The sequence below is a fragment of the Equus przewalskii genome, chromosome 17, assembly GCF_037783145.1.
Source record: "Equus przewalskii isolate Varuska chromosome 17, EquPr2, whole genome shotgun sequence".
Classification (NCBI taxonomy): Eukaryota; Metazoa; Chordata; class Mammalia; order Perissodactyla; family Equidae; genus Equus; species Equus przewalskii.
Window position 1 is genome coordinate 48,200,766 of NC_091847.1, and position 13,895 is coordinate 48,214,660.

The 13,895-nt window shown below is 38.6% G+C and overlaps 1 protein-coding gene across 13 annotated transcripts in view; it reads right to left on the minus strand.

Annotated features, from left to right (window-relative positions):
- Positions 1 to 13,895, minus strand: part of ABCB11 (ATP binding cassette subfamily B member 11) — an 87,812-nt gene that overhangs the window by 38,818 nt on the left and 35,099 nt on the right. For all 13 annotated transcript variants that reach the window (XR_011528393.1, XR_011528396.1, XR_011528394.1 and 10 more), the window contains exons 11-15: positions 8,483 to 8,596; positions 6,324 to 6,434; positions 3,719 to 3,844; positions 2,096 to 2,299; positions 346 to 516 (exon numbers count right to left, since the gene is read on the minus strand). Coding sequence is in view for 8 of the 13 variants with exons in the window: in XM_070580074.1 (XP_070436175.1) it covers positions 346 to 516; positions 2,096 to 2,299; positions 3,719 to 3,844; positions 6,324 to 6,434; positions 8,483 to 8,596 (726 nt within the window). In the remaining 5 variants the exon portion in view is untranslated. The remainder of the gene's footprint in view (positions 1 to 345; positions 517 to 2,095; positions 2,300 to 3,718; positions 3,845 to 6,323; positions 6,435 to 8,482; positions 8,597 to 13,895) is intronic.

The following is a 13,895-nucleotide window of genomic DNA, read 5'->3' on the forward strand; positions in this document are numbered from 1 at the left end:
AAAGACCGGCCCACTTTCTCATGGTAATAAACATCATCACACGTTGATCCAATTTCTGCTATTAATTAACAGCTAAAAACAAAAAAGGAAAATTTTTTAATCACATAAGTTAGACTTAACAAAATTTTAAATTTTACATGTGCAGCTTTTGGAAGCAAATCATACTGTCTTCTATCCAACTTTGAGGAACATTGTAGTCAGCCAATATTTTTTAACAGTCAAACTGGATACACTGACCCATGTAGTCTCTCTCTCTCTGTCTGCTCTCTCAATAAGCTGTGTTTCCTACAGCAGCACAAGCATTTCCACATGGACTCATAAAATGAACTCAGATTTTCAACAAACCTTACTCAGTGCCTCTTGTACCATGGCTTCACTCTCATTGTCCAACGCTGAGGTGGCCATGTCCAACAGCAGGATCTTGGGATTTCGGACAAGGGCTCTAGCAATGGCTATTCTTTGTTTCTGGCCGCCACTCATCTGGCTTCCTCCTTCTCCAACAAGAGTGTCAAATTGCTAGGAAGAAGGTGACACCAGTAATGAAGAAGAAGAATTTGATGGCTCCTGAAAGTGATCCACTACGAGATCCTTTCTAACTTCCTCCTCAAGCATGAATTTTCACAGGTTCAACTTTCACTGAAATACCCTGTCCTGAAACAGGTTATTATCTAAGCAATATTCATGTGTAAAATGCAGAAACTGATTTATTCTTTCATTCCCAGGTTTACTGGGCTGTATAAATGTTTCTCTTTAGCTCAATTTCAAATAAAATTTTTCCACCAAAGTAAAAGTTGCTCAGGGTCCTGAAAATCCATCTTAAAGGATTAAAGCACATATCAAATCCTCATCTCTTTTCTCTAGCTAGACAACATCTCTAGTCTTTATATTGGGAAGGAAAGCTCAAACTAGCTTTATCATCATTACCATCAATAGCAAATAGTTATTGAGTATCTTGCATGTCTAGCATTACACTAGAATCTCACAACAAGGCATGATTGTCAGACTCTTATCTTGCTTGTTATTACCCAACATGACTTGAGCATCTACCATATATAAAGCATGGAGCTAAGCTCTTTACACATATCAGCTCACTTAGTCCTCACAGATGCCCTATGAGGTAGGTACTGCTGTTCTCCTCAACTGACTGCCAGGGTGTAAAGGGTAGAGTAAGGTGCACAAGTTCATAATGCTTGGAGGTGGAGAAGCTGGAATTTATATGGAGGTAGTTTGATTCTAAAGTTTTATATGCTTTAACCACTAGATAAAGCTTTAACCACTAGATGATATCATACTCACAGCTACAATTGTATTCATACAGGTAGTTTAGAAGGCTGAATAGGAAGTGTTCTAGAGCACAGACTCTGGAGCCAGACCATCTGGGTGTGAACCTTGTCTCTCCTGCCTTGAGCAAGTTATTTGAACTCTCAGAACCTCAGTTCTCCATCTGTAGATGGGGGTAATAAGAGTAGCCGCCTGACAGGATGGTTGTAAGAGTTAAATGAGTTTATAGATGTAAAGTACTTAGAACAGTGCCTGGTATGTAGTAAGCACTATATATGTGTTAACTAATAATAATAATTCTTCTTTGATTTAAACCATTGGTTGCAAAATCCATGTAACTATAATAACATGGAGTTGTTTTCTCTTGTCTTTGTTGTTTACAATGAAGATAAATGAGGAATTTTTCAATATGTTAGATACAGTACTGAGGACACAATATCAGCTGCCTAAGAACAAGAAAATTAAAGAGCAGTGACAATGGTAGACATCAAAAAAGCCTCGTGCAAGTTATTGCCACATGACAAATTTATCATCTGCTTAGACAAATGCTTAATAGATGGAATAAGAAAATTGTATCTATGTCAAAGGGAGCTTTTACAGGAAAGTTCCCCAGTTTGGTCAATTTTTGATATATTAACAATGTGTTTTCAGACAAAGGGGAAAACTCATGTTACATTTCCAAGCATGAAACTAAAACATGGCATTAAGAATTTAATGATTTAGGATTCAAATGAAAAGAAATGCATGTTATTGTGTAACTTTCTTTCCTTCTGTGACTTCTGGGTTTCCCTCTGGAATGAGAGGTTCGGGGTACCTGTGGCAGGTCCATGATGAAGTTGTAGGCATTGGCTTCCTTGGCAGCTCGGACTATGTCTTCCATCGTTGCATCTTCTCTGCCATAGCGAATATTCTCTGCAATGGTGGTGGAAAACAGGACAGGCTCTTGCTCCACTATACCAATCTGAGCTCTAAGCCACTGAATGTTAAGAGAGCGAATGTCATGGCCATCCAAAGTCACCTAGAGAACATGAGCACAACATCATATCCCTTAGAATCCTTCTGAATCATAATACTATGGTGCATTTGACCTACAGGGAGAAAAAATAGGGACTGACAAGATTGTAACAGAAACGATTCCTCTTGTAATGTGGTTGTTAGTATAAAGACGACAATATATAGTATAAATCAAGTATAGCTGTAGGACAATTCATTGTAGAAACACAAATGAAGTAAGGGTCACTTAATTTAACAGTATTGGTCCAGGAATGGAGAAGTTTTTAATTCCTCAATAAAGAGTGGAATCACTTGTTTATCATGCTTTGAATATTTTTATTATCTTTTGACGGGTGACCAAAAATGGACTTCAAAAAGATACAACAAAAATAAGCAATGATCCCTATCTTGTATATATGTTTTATAGTAAAATCTTGCTTTCTGGCCAGATTCATCAAACAACATTTGGCTGTTCAAAAGCAATTGAAACTGTAAGTGGGATGAACAAATAAAAATGACTATTAGCAAAAACATGAAAATTTTACATCAAAAAACCATTTCTATATATTCAGAGTATAGTTATGGTGATATGTAGCAAAGAATACCCAATCAGAGAATGAAATATCTGCCAAAAAGGAAAACTCAATTATGTTTGCCATGTCAGTATAGTAGTACATGCATTATAGAAACTCACTGCATTCAAGCCATTTAATATACAGTCAAATGATTCTATCTCAAGGCATCAAGGAGACATCAGCAAGGACGATTTTGAGACAGAGAGAAAAGAGCATAGGCTTTGGCATCCAACAGACCTGGGTTCAAATCTGGGGCAAGTCTCAATTTCTTTGACTTTCTGCTTCCTCATTTGTAGAATGGTCATATTTCCCTTTGGAGGTCATTGTGAAAATGACTAATCATTTTTATAAAGTACTTGACAAATATGTAAATAAATGACAATTATTAATATTTACTTAGTTTCAGTCTATATTTATAGTCAAATAAACACAAGGCAAAAGAGACTATGTAGTCTGTGAAATTGTTTATTTTTTTAAAACCTAACTTCTCCAAGTAGTAATCAAGAGCTGTTTTCCGTGAATCCTAGTCATGTAAGCTTTCCTATATTTAGTGTTTGGAGAACTTTAGGAAACAATAATGATTATGTTACAACATGAAGAAAGAAATGGAAACATTAGTTCACTGAAGAGGCAGTTATACCATTTTGAATGTATCTGCCCATTCAGTTACATTACTGAGTGAATGGGTTGGTTATTCATTGAACATGACCACGACACAGGGAATTAGTCCAGTCATTTCAGTCTAAAATCATTGTCAACTATGTATGCCAGATGGTCTCAGTGTATGCTAGGCCTCTGTGTTTGACCAATAGAGCACCATTTGCAATCTCCTATCCCCACGTACTGAGAAGTTTCTGGAAGACACATACCATGCCTTCACTGGGGTCATAGAATCGCTGAATGAGCTGTAGTGCCGTGCTTTTCCCGGCTCCACTGGATCCTACCACACCTGTCATTTCCCCTGATTTAATGACCATGCTGAGGTTATTTAAAATCTGTGGAGAAAAGAAATGAGCAATGTTTAGATTGTCAACAATTAGGCTACAAGTTAGGATGCTTCGTGAGGACACTGTGTATGTGTTTACTTACGTACCCAAAACAACATTCATTGATACTCATCAATAACCAACAAATTAGTAAACAGTGCCTAGGATGAGGCTTTAGCATTTAACGCATTAGTTATTATTTAACTCATAGCTGCAGCCAACAAATAAAATGATGTGTAGCAACACTGTTGAAATAAATAAGCCATGCCAACTATTAAAAGTATGTTTCAGAATCTAATTTAAAAGACTTATGCCATATTAGGATACCTCAAGGAGACTGCCTCAATTAGTTAAGGGAAAAAAGCCATTAGGTTAGAAATATAATACTAATTTACTGATCACGGTTTAATAACAAACCAATTAGCAAATTTTAAGCTGTGCCACACTTGTATTCAAACATATTGTTTGAATAACTTTACCCAACAAATGTTGACAGTATTTGCTAGGTACAAACCACTGTCAAAGGTGGAAACTGAATGCTGGTAAGTCTAGAAAGGGAAGAACAAGAAGCTAATTCACAGCCATTTGTTGGATATTTTCACGAAGTCAGTGGTGATTTTTGTCCTTATTGTGTAAAGGTGGCTTGGGGTCCTCTGTGTGACAAAAATCTCACATCTTTCATTTCACACTGGAGAGTCAGGCTTGCAAATACATTTCTGCTCACTGGACTGTATAGGACTGTACTCTCCCCTGGGGCAAGCAGGCCTTGAGAGTGCTTTTTGTTGTTGTTGTTGAGGAAGACTAGGCTTGAGCTAACATCTGTGCCAATCTTCCTCTAGTTTATATGTGGGTTGCCACCACAGCATGGCTGAAAAGTGGTGTAGGTCCATGCCAAGGATCCAAACCGGCAGACCTGGGCCACTGAAGCAGAGCACGCTGAACTTAACCACTATTCCACAGGGCCAGCCCCAAGTGTGATATCTTACAGTATAGCCCCAGTACAATGTAGCACCCAGCAGGGCTAAATACATACTCGTGGTAAGAATGAAGAACATTTACAGAGTAAGTAAGAAGATTTTATTAAAACAAAATTTGGTATTGGGAATAGAAGATAAAACAGAGATGAAATAAATGTGTTTCAATTCAACCGGTATTTGTTGAACAGCTATTATGAGTTGGTTCTGAATAGATGTAAGAAAGGATGTTTTTAGCCATTCATTCAAAAATCTTTACTGAGTGACTGGTACCTTGTGATTTATATTTCACAAATCTCTTTTACGTATGTTATGACACATATTATATACATATGTATTTAATGTTTACATACATATGTGATATATAACATTAATCAAAAATACACTTTAGAGGGGTTGACCCAGTGGCATAAGGGTTAAGTTTGCATGCTCCTCTTTGGCGGCGTGGGGTTTGAGATTTCGGATCCCAGGCACGGACCTAGCACCACTTGTCAAGCCAAGCTGTGGCAGCATCCCACATAAAATAGAGGAAGATGGGCACAGATGTTAGCTCAGCAACAATCTTCCTCAAGGAAAAAGAGGAAGCTTGGCAACAGATGTTAGCTCAGGGCCAATCTTCCCCCCCACACACACAAAAATACACATATACTTTAGAAATGTAAAAATAAGAATATATTATGTCCCTATGTTATATATATATGTATGATATATGTGTGTGTGTGTATATATTTACCTACATTATAGGTATGTAGAATCAGAATTAAGTTGCTTGGGATTTAGTTCTGTGGGGATCACAGAAGTGTTATCAAAACAGGGCAGCTAGAGATACTCTGTTAAAAATGAATAAGTCTCATTTCAAAGCCAATTCATTCAGGGACAGTAGATCCTAATTTTCCTATAGAGTGAATTGTCTTTAAAGATACCTGCTCGGCAGGTGCAGGAAAACTGTAAATTTTCTTCACTACATGCCTGGACAATCACCTAGTACAAGGCACGTAAGCACAATATCACAAGATTACCTTTCCTCCAAGGATGGATCGAGTGACCCTTGTGAAGTTACAGACAGGAAATAAAAAATGACAAAGACAGCAGCTTTCCTTTGCCACTTCACGCCCTACCCACTGAGCGTGCTCCACCTTCTGCAGTCTCGAAAGAGGTAGTTGACAAAGCTGTACCTCTCGATTGTTCTGACTGCCTCAGAGTTATTTAGCTTTGCTTACAATGACAGGACTCAGCACTCATTTCGCCAGAGCATCACACAGTTGACTTAACCTGAATGTGTGCCAGACTGTGTTCCCAGCAGAGGGATTTGCACATTATTGCGATCACAAAGGAATGTGGCTTGTCGCCTGAGAAATGACATGACACCTGAGGACACATTAAAGAAACATGCTTTCTGTTCCTTGTTCCTGGAAACTGAGTCATGCTTCAGAAAAACAAGTAACTTGTGGCTCTGGAAATGAATCAAGAAAGAAGAAAATGCCGTTGTTCCTGGGGAAAAGGTTGGCACTTACCTGCACCTCTGGTCTGGAAGGATAGTGGAAGGTCACATTATGGAACTCAATTTCACCCTTAATTCGATCCAATTTGTAACCATCTTCTGACATGCAATCAATGATGGGTTTCTGGAGTGGAATATAAAAGAGATATACAGCAACAACATGTATTATATGCATTTACTGTCCATCTTGGTTTGAATTTACTCATAAAACAGAACAACAACCAGGTAAAACATTGCAGAGATATGCTAAAGAAAAATTACTTCCACATTAAATAATTATTTATATCAGTAATAATACTCACTACCAACTATTGAGATAGTAATATGAGATATATTACTATATATTAATAGCATTGATACGTTACATTACATATATAATATATTGATATATAATCAAGCATACACAAATTATATACAATTAATTATAATTGATATAAAACACATCAATTAACATGTTATTGCATTAGTAAATGTAATTTAATTAGTTTTATTATTTATTGATAATTACTATGTCATACTATGTTATTACATAATAATATAATATATAGTATTGACATAATATATTTGTATATAATATGTTAATATTACCATGTATTGTTATATTATTGAGATATAATGAAAGACAATGTACAAGGTGTTTTAATATGCTTTTTTCATTTACGTAGTTTCCCTATGACCTAACTAGGCATTTTTTCATTTGAGGAAGCACAGGGGTCTCAGAGAGGTTGAGTATTTTGCCTAAGGCCACCCACAACTAGCCCTCCAAGCTGGGGTCCAATAGGACTCTACATTTGAGTATCTATTGTAGATGACTAAAAATAACTGAACGTCCTCCAGCAGTGTCTTCAAATGCTACCAGCTGTCAACTGATGTGTTGAATTCCACCTCTGTTGTTACTAGTGAGCCCAATCTAGAACTTAACCATTCTAGTTAATCAGACAAGACTGAGGGCCATCTCCTGCTACCAGAACACTTTATGGTCATCTTCTTCCCTCTTCCACACTAGTGAGAAAAATTTGTCATCATATCTCTATTTGCAGCTATAGTGTAATCTACTTTCTTCTTCTTGGGTCTCTAGTAAAGATAATAAAATAAATTTTAAATGCCTTAATTCTTTGTAATAGCTTCAGGGGTGTTTTAGACTCATCCTCTTATTTGAGCATATACCAACCCTAAGAATGAGGTAGAATTTGAATTGTCCAACATTTCTATGTGGTTTTCAACAACCTCTTTATACCCTAATATATGAAACCCCAAAATATAAAACAGATAAAGTGGTGAGCAGTTTCCTCAGATAAGTTGTAGCCTCATTGTTTGACAAAAAATACTTAGGATTTAGGGGACTCACGAAGCACCCTTGGATTTCCAGGGCTGCTGACTCTTAGCCCAGGGCATTTTTTCAAAGAGGAAGAACAACGTATTGCCATCTTCCCTCTTCTGTTCTTGGAATTTGACTTTCTAGCTTGATGGCCAATGTGCTTCAATAGATTAACCGGGAAAATCCCAGCCAGGCTACCAGGGTCCTTTACAAGCTCATAGAGAATTCCTGTCGCATTTAGAGGACAATCCAATCTTATGAACCTGGCCCCTTCCCATCCCTCCAGCCTCTGTCCCTTGCTCACTCTGTTCAGTCGCACCAACTTTGTTTTAGTTCCTTGAATTCACCAAGCCCTTTTCCAACCTGGAGCTCTCTCTTACATGAATACCCTCCCTGCTCTCACCTTCATGCGCCACTCCTCCCCCCAGGCCCCCTTTGCACTGGCTGATTCTCCTCCTTTGTGTCTCAGGTCAAATCCTGCCTGTTCTGAGATGATGTCACTCATCATAAAGACTCCTTCCCCCACCCCAATCAGTATCACATTGCCCTATTTTATGTCCTTCATTGTACTTATCACTGTCTAATATTATCTTTCTTTATTATTGTGTGCTTACTTCTTTATTGCCTGTTTCCCAGTATGACATGAAAGCAGGGGCCGTACTTGTTCTATTTCACTCTTGCTCTCCCAACTCAGAATGGGGTCTGGCTCATGACAGCTCTTATTAAGTAATAGTGAATTAAGGGCACTGTGATAGTTCCCCATATTTTTTAATTTTGAAGGTGAAAGTCTCAGGAGTTCATTCCTCTCCCCACCCCCAACTTGCTAATGGCCTTTACTTTTGGCTTTTACCTACCCGGTCTATTGTCTCAAAAATACTGGTGGCTGCTGCACGTCCAGCTGCAAAGGCTTCCAAACAAGAAGATGCATTGCCAAGATTTAAAGCTCCTACTATGACACCGAGGAAAATCTGAAATGAAAAGAGATAGACGTAGTTTTCATGTGTTTTTGTCTATTTGTCAATAGTGCTCACTATCATTTGGGCTATCCATGTGATGTCAGAGACTTCTCAGAAAGACTCCTACATGGCAGTTTGAAAACTAGATAGCTCTTTGGAAACACCTGGAATAGTTTCTGTTCCATAAAGCATCTCCAATATTTCTACTTTTATGATGTAAAAGACTACATTGTTTTTGACTGAACAATACTCTTCTACAAAGAACATGTGGTTTGTTTTGTTTTGTTTTGTTTTTGGTGAGGAAGTCTGGCCCTGAGCTAACATCTGTGCCAATCTTCCTCTGTTTTGTGTATGTGCGGTGCTGCCACAGTGCGGCTTGATGAGTGGCGTGTAGGTTTGCACCTGGGATCTGAACCCGCAAACTCTTGGCTGCTGAAGCAGAGCACACAAACCTAACCACTACACCACTAGACCAGCCCCTAGAGAACATGTTCTTAAGTGAGTAAGAGGTCTAAGTAAGTCAGCATATAGACACAAAGTGGGTTAGAATAGTGATATGATAATTTGATTCATTATATAGACAGCCTTATAATGGTTTTCTGGTTAAAGGGTCACTGAAAACAATAAAGACACTATGGTTAGCTTGGCTGTCCTAGAGATTGGTACATGCAATATATCTAGTTCTGCTGCTACAACTATTACACTACTACTGGCAACAATAATAATAATAATAATAATAATAGTAATAATATGTTTCTAAGTGCTTTACCTATATTACTTGATTTAATCCTTACAACGGAAGAGGAAACAGAGGTACATGGAGCTTACCTAACTTACCCTATGTCACAACGTGTATTAAGTGGTATTGAACATAGGCTCTCGAATGACATTCTGTCTAGCTCCCAGGCTCATTTGCTGCTGGCTGCATGCAGGTGGAGTGGCCAGATTACTGTGCAGAGCTGGGAAGCTGTCCTTTGACTCACCAACCCAGCCAAATCATTAAGTTAGGAGAAGCCTACCTGATCAGTACCAGATGTTCCTAGCAAATAGCCCTCTTTATTAAGAGGCAATGAGGCAATTCCTCATACTGGCCTCTACAAGGAGCACAAGACTCCTTCTCCCCACCCCTTCAACCAAAAAATGGGTGTTAGTCATGTGACTCCCATGGAGGATGCTTCATTGGCCACCATCTTTTGGAGACTGGAGTTATTTGCTGAGCTAAAGGTTGGCTTTTGCAGGAATATAGTCTTTTCCAAGTAATCAAATGATCCTAGTCTGTGGCGGTTTCCACAAGCTGGATTCTCTCACTGGTTACATCACATCAGGGCTAAATACTCCAGAGTCCCTCCTGGCTCTCTTTCTTCCTTGTGGCTGGACCATGAGGCTTCTCAGAGCCTCCCAGCCATCTCCTTCCTTCTCCAGTAACCTCTCCATTCCACACATCACAATGATGTGGTCCAGCCCCCTCTTACCTTCTCCCCAAATTCCTCACTCTATATATAGGGACAAACATTTTCTCTTCATCTGCCTTTATTGTTCCTTTTTCTTAATTATGGCAGGTAATTCCTCCCAGGGACAGATTACTTAATCTTTCAAGCCCCAATTTCTTTATCTGTAACACATGATGATGATAGTATATACCTCATGAGAGTGTTATGAGGATGAAATGAGATAATATGTGTAAAACTGATTAATCGAATGCCAGCCACATAAATGATAGTGATGATGGTGATGAAAGAAGTGAGATTCCATGCTCAGGAAATGATAAGGTGAAGAGACAGAACAGTAATTGTGGTCTAAGTTGCGTTAAGACAACCTTCACCAGAGGTCTTCCTACCTGAGCAAAGGAAGCCTTCTACATGTCCTGGATCAGGGGTCAGCAAATATTTTCTATAAAGGGCCAGATAGTAAATATTTTAGGCTTTTCAGGCCATATGGGCTCTGAAGTAATTAGTATTCAACTTTGGTATGTAGTTCAAAAGCAGCCATAGATCACAGTAAAAAATGATTGTGGCTGTGTTCCAATAAAACTTTATTTACAAAAACAGGCAGCAGGCTGGATTTGGCTTGTGGGTCATAGTTTGCTACCCCTGGTCTAGATTCTAGACTGACTCACTAGGAGCCTAAACTGAGGTTTGGGGTCAAACTCTTGCTCAGCCTGACTTTGCAAGCATTACCTCCAGCAAATGTCTCTCGGGTTTCCTAGGGGGGAAGTGAGTAAGACAGAACAGAGGCATATACCTAATACCGTCACAGTAGCTAGCACACATCCCAACAGACCATCGTTCTCATCCCAAATATCACCTTCTTCAGGCCTGCAGAGAAGGAAGAGGGAGGAAAAGAGAGACCACTGGGGAACAATCTATCCGTTGGCATGCTATGGCAGAGAAAAGGGACAGCACCTCTTGGAAGACGGATCCAGAGGTAAGAAAACAGTGGTCAATGGATCAGGCCATAGAGTCACAGAGGCCTGAGTTCAAATCCCTCTCTATGCCACTTGGCACGTATTTCTCAACCTCATGGCTCTGTTTCATTTCTAAGTGGTAGTATGACACCAATTACGAATGAAGTTGTGAGTATTACATACAGTAATTATGCTAAATACCCCACTCAGTGCTTGACAACTTGTACACCCTCAATAATGCTACTCTGTTAATACTGTGTATGATTTTTTATTATTGAGTCCAGAAACTTAAGCGGGGCATGAAAGAGCAGGCTTCTGCACCATTCAGTTCCCTTTCATCTTTTTTGTCTGTGTACAAGTGATACTAATTACAGTCTTTATGTGAACTACGTACCATTTATGCCCAATTACCATGCAGCCTATAATGATTTTGTGCATCACAAAATGTGTTAGATTAACCTAATTGTTAATTAGTTTAGTGGATTAAAAACACTCAACTTAGCTCAGGCATACTCAGCCATCATAGTTTGCTGCTCAGAAGTACAGCCAAAAATGTGCATGCATATGCGAGCGAGGGCAAGAGAGAAATAGAGAGAGAGGAGAATAATCAATGATTATGCTGTTGAAGGATGTCTCTCATCTTCCCAAAGAAAAATTTCCTATGGTGTAAGCGGAGGCTTGCAGGAAGAGGTTAGGAGTAAGAGGTGAGGTTAGTAATTGATGATTAAAATGTTAGAGACACATAGTATGCCTTGTCTGCACATAGTAAGTACTCAAGAAATACCAGGAAACTTGAAGGTGAGAACTGTTAAATTAGGTAAACAAGGAGGCTATTAGACTAAGGTGGCTTTAATGCCTTAATGGCCTATATAAGCAAACCAAAACCCAAGCCTGAATGCCTCAAGGTTGAGAAATCAAAACCTAAGGACAGCTGATCACAAACAGCCAATTAGGCTTTCCCAAATAAGATCATCGCTTCAGGAGTAGCCAATCAAATCATTTCCTTGCTTTGCTTCCACCTCTTCTCTATAAAAGTCTTTCCCCTCTACTCTATGATCCAGGAGAAAAAAAAACAAAACTCTTTCCCCTGGCTCCAATGGGTGGAGTCCCTCTAACGACTTCTGGATTAGAGCTGCCTGATTGGAATTATCTTTGCTCAAATAAATTCCTAAAACTTTTAATATGCCGCAGTTTATCTTTTAACAGAACCATAAAATTGGATTCTTGCTAGAAGGATCTACCAACGGTTTTTTTAAATTCAGCGTTTCCAATTGGAATTATGTATTTGTTAATTTTCAATTTACCAATTCATTTTCCCCTCTGAATTGTTATTTGTGCACACCTCTGTCCCCTCCTTGCAGCATGGAATGAAAGGAAGGATGTCTTTCTCAATGCAGATCTCTCTGCAGAATGAGCAGATACTCCGGACTAAAGTCAGCTACTGGTATCTCTGGTTTGGTAAATGTTGAAAATTCTTAAAAGTCATTAGATCAACAAAGACAGGGAATTTTACAGCCAGGTTTCAGACCTGCAGTACTTTCACTGGCTTTTCAAATGTGCAAAGCTACATTAAAGTTGTTAAGAAAGGTGCTTCAATTATGATAATAGTAACACTTTCCGTCTATACTATCCCTTTAAGGTTTGCAAAACACTTTAACATGTATCATCATATCTAATTTTTTTAAACAAGTTTCAGATGATGCCAGTTGTTCACCTTGCAAAGAACTGTATTTTAAAAAGCTGCTCTTAGTGTTTTATCATGCACTTAATGAAATAAAGTCAGTGTCTTAGAATGATTATAGTTTGACCTTGATAGTCATTTCTATTTCCAAATAAAATTCCCATTCAACTTTCCCTAGAAATGTATTTATATTAAAGAAGTAGATCTCAAAATTGCAGGCAATAGGCTAGCAAATTTCTGCTATACAAGATTTTGGTATTTTTCACTGTTTAATTGGTACCTGTCCTACCTAGAATCTGGAGCCAAAATATTTTATTTAAGAATCTTATATGAAACCACTTCCCATCCCCATGCTTTTTAAATAATATACTTAATTAAATAGTTAATAGGCCAAATGAAACATGTATTTCATGTTTAACCTCCCTGACTTCAGGGAGCTTAGTGCCTGAGGGCAGGAACGGGTGGAAACCAATGTACATAAGGGCAAACATTCAATTTCACTCAAGTGCTCTGAAGGAAGAGTTCAGCAAGCCATACAAGAGAGTGAAAGGTTAGATGAGCATGGAGAGGTTCACTGAGGCAGTGCCATTCAGCTGAGAATCTGAACAATGGCAAGCGTCTAACTGCAAATAGAAGGTCCATAAGCTAGGGAGGAAAGGCCTTGGGATAGTGAGTAGGAGAAAGAGCTTTCCCTGACCCCAGCCATACCTGGTTACCCTGCTATTCACTGCCAAGTTCCCTGTCCTCTACTTTATAGCATGTTACCATTTGTCATTATGCATTTATGTGACTATTTAATTGTTGTTTATCTTCCCCCCTAAACTATAAATTCCACTAGGGCAAAGATGACATCTCTTTTGCTCACTATTGGATCCCCTGCACTTTGTGTGGGCCTGGCGTATGGCAGATGCTCAATAATTAATTCTTGAAAGGACAACGAAAAGGACACTGAAAATTAAAGTAGCCATGGCATTAGCTATAGCATGGCTATAGCACAAGTGACCCATAAAAGATGTGTGTATTACTTACTTAGTTGAGGATATTATTGGCTTGATATTTTAATAGCTCATTAAGTTTCACAAATACATCCATTCGCACATATCTTGTACTATGATTAAGCTTTACTGCATGAGCTGTTAACTCTTAGCTGAGAGATCACTGACTTTCCATTTTCATGGCATATTATCTTTTGGACTCAATCAGAAAAATCATTGTTTTACAGCTGT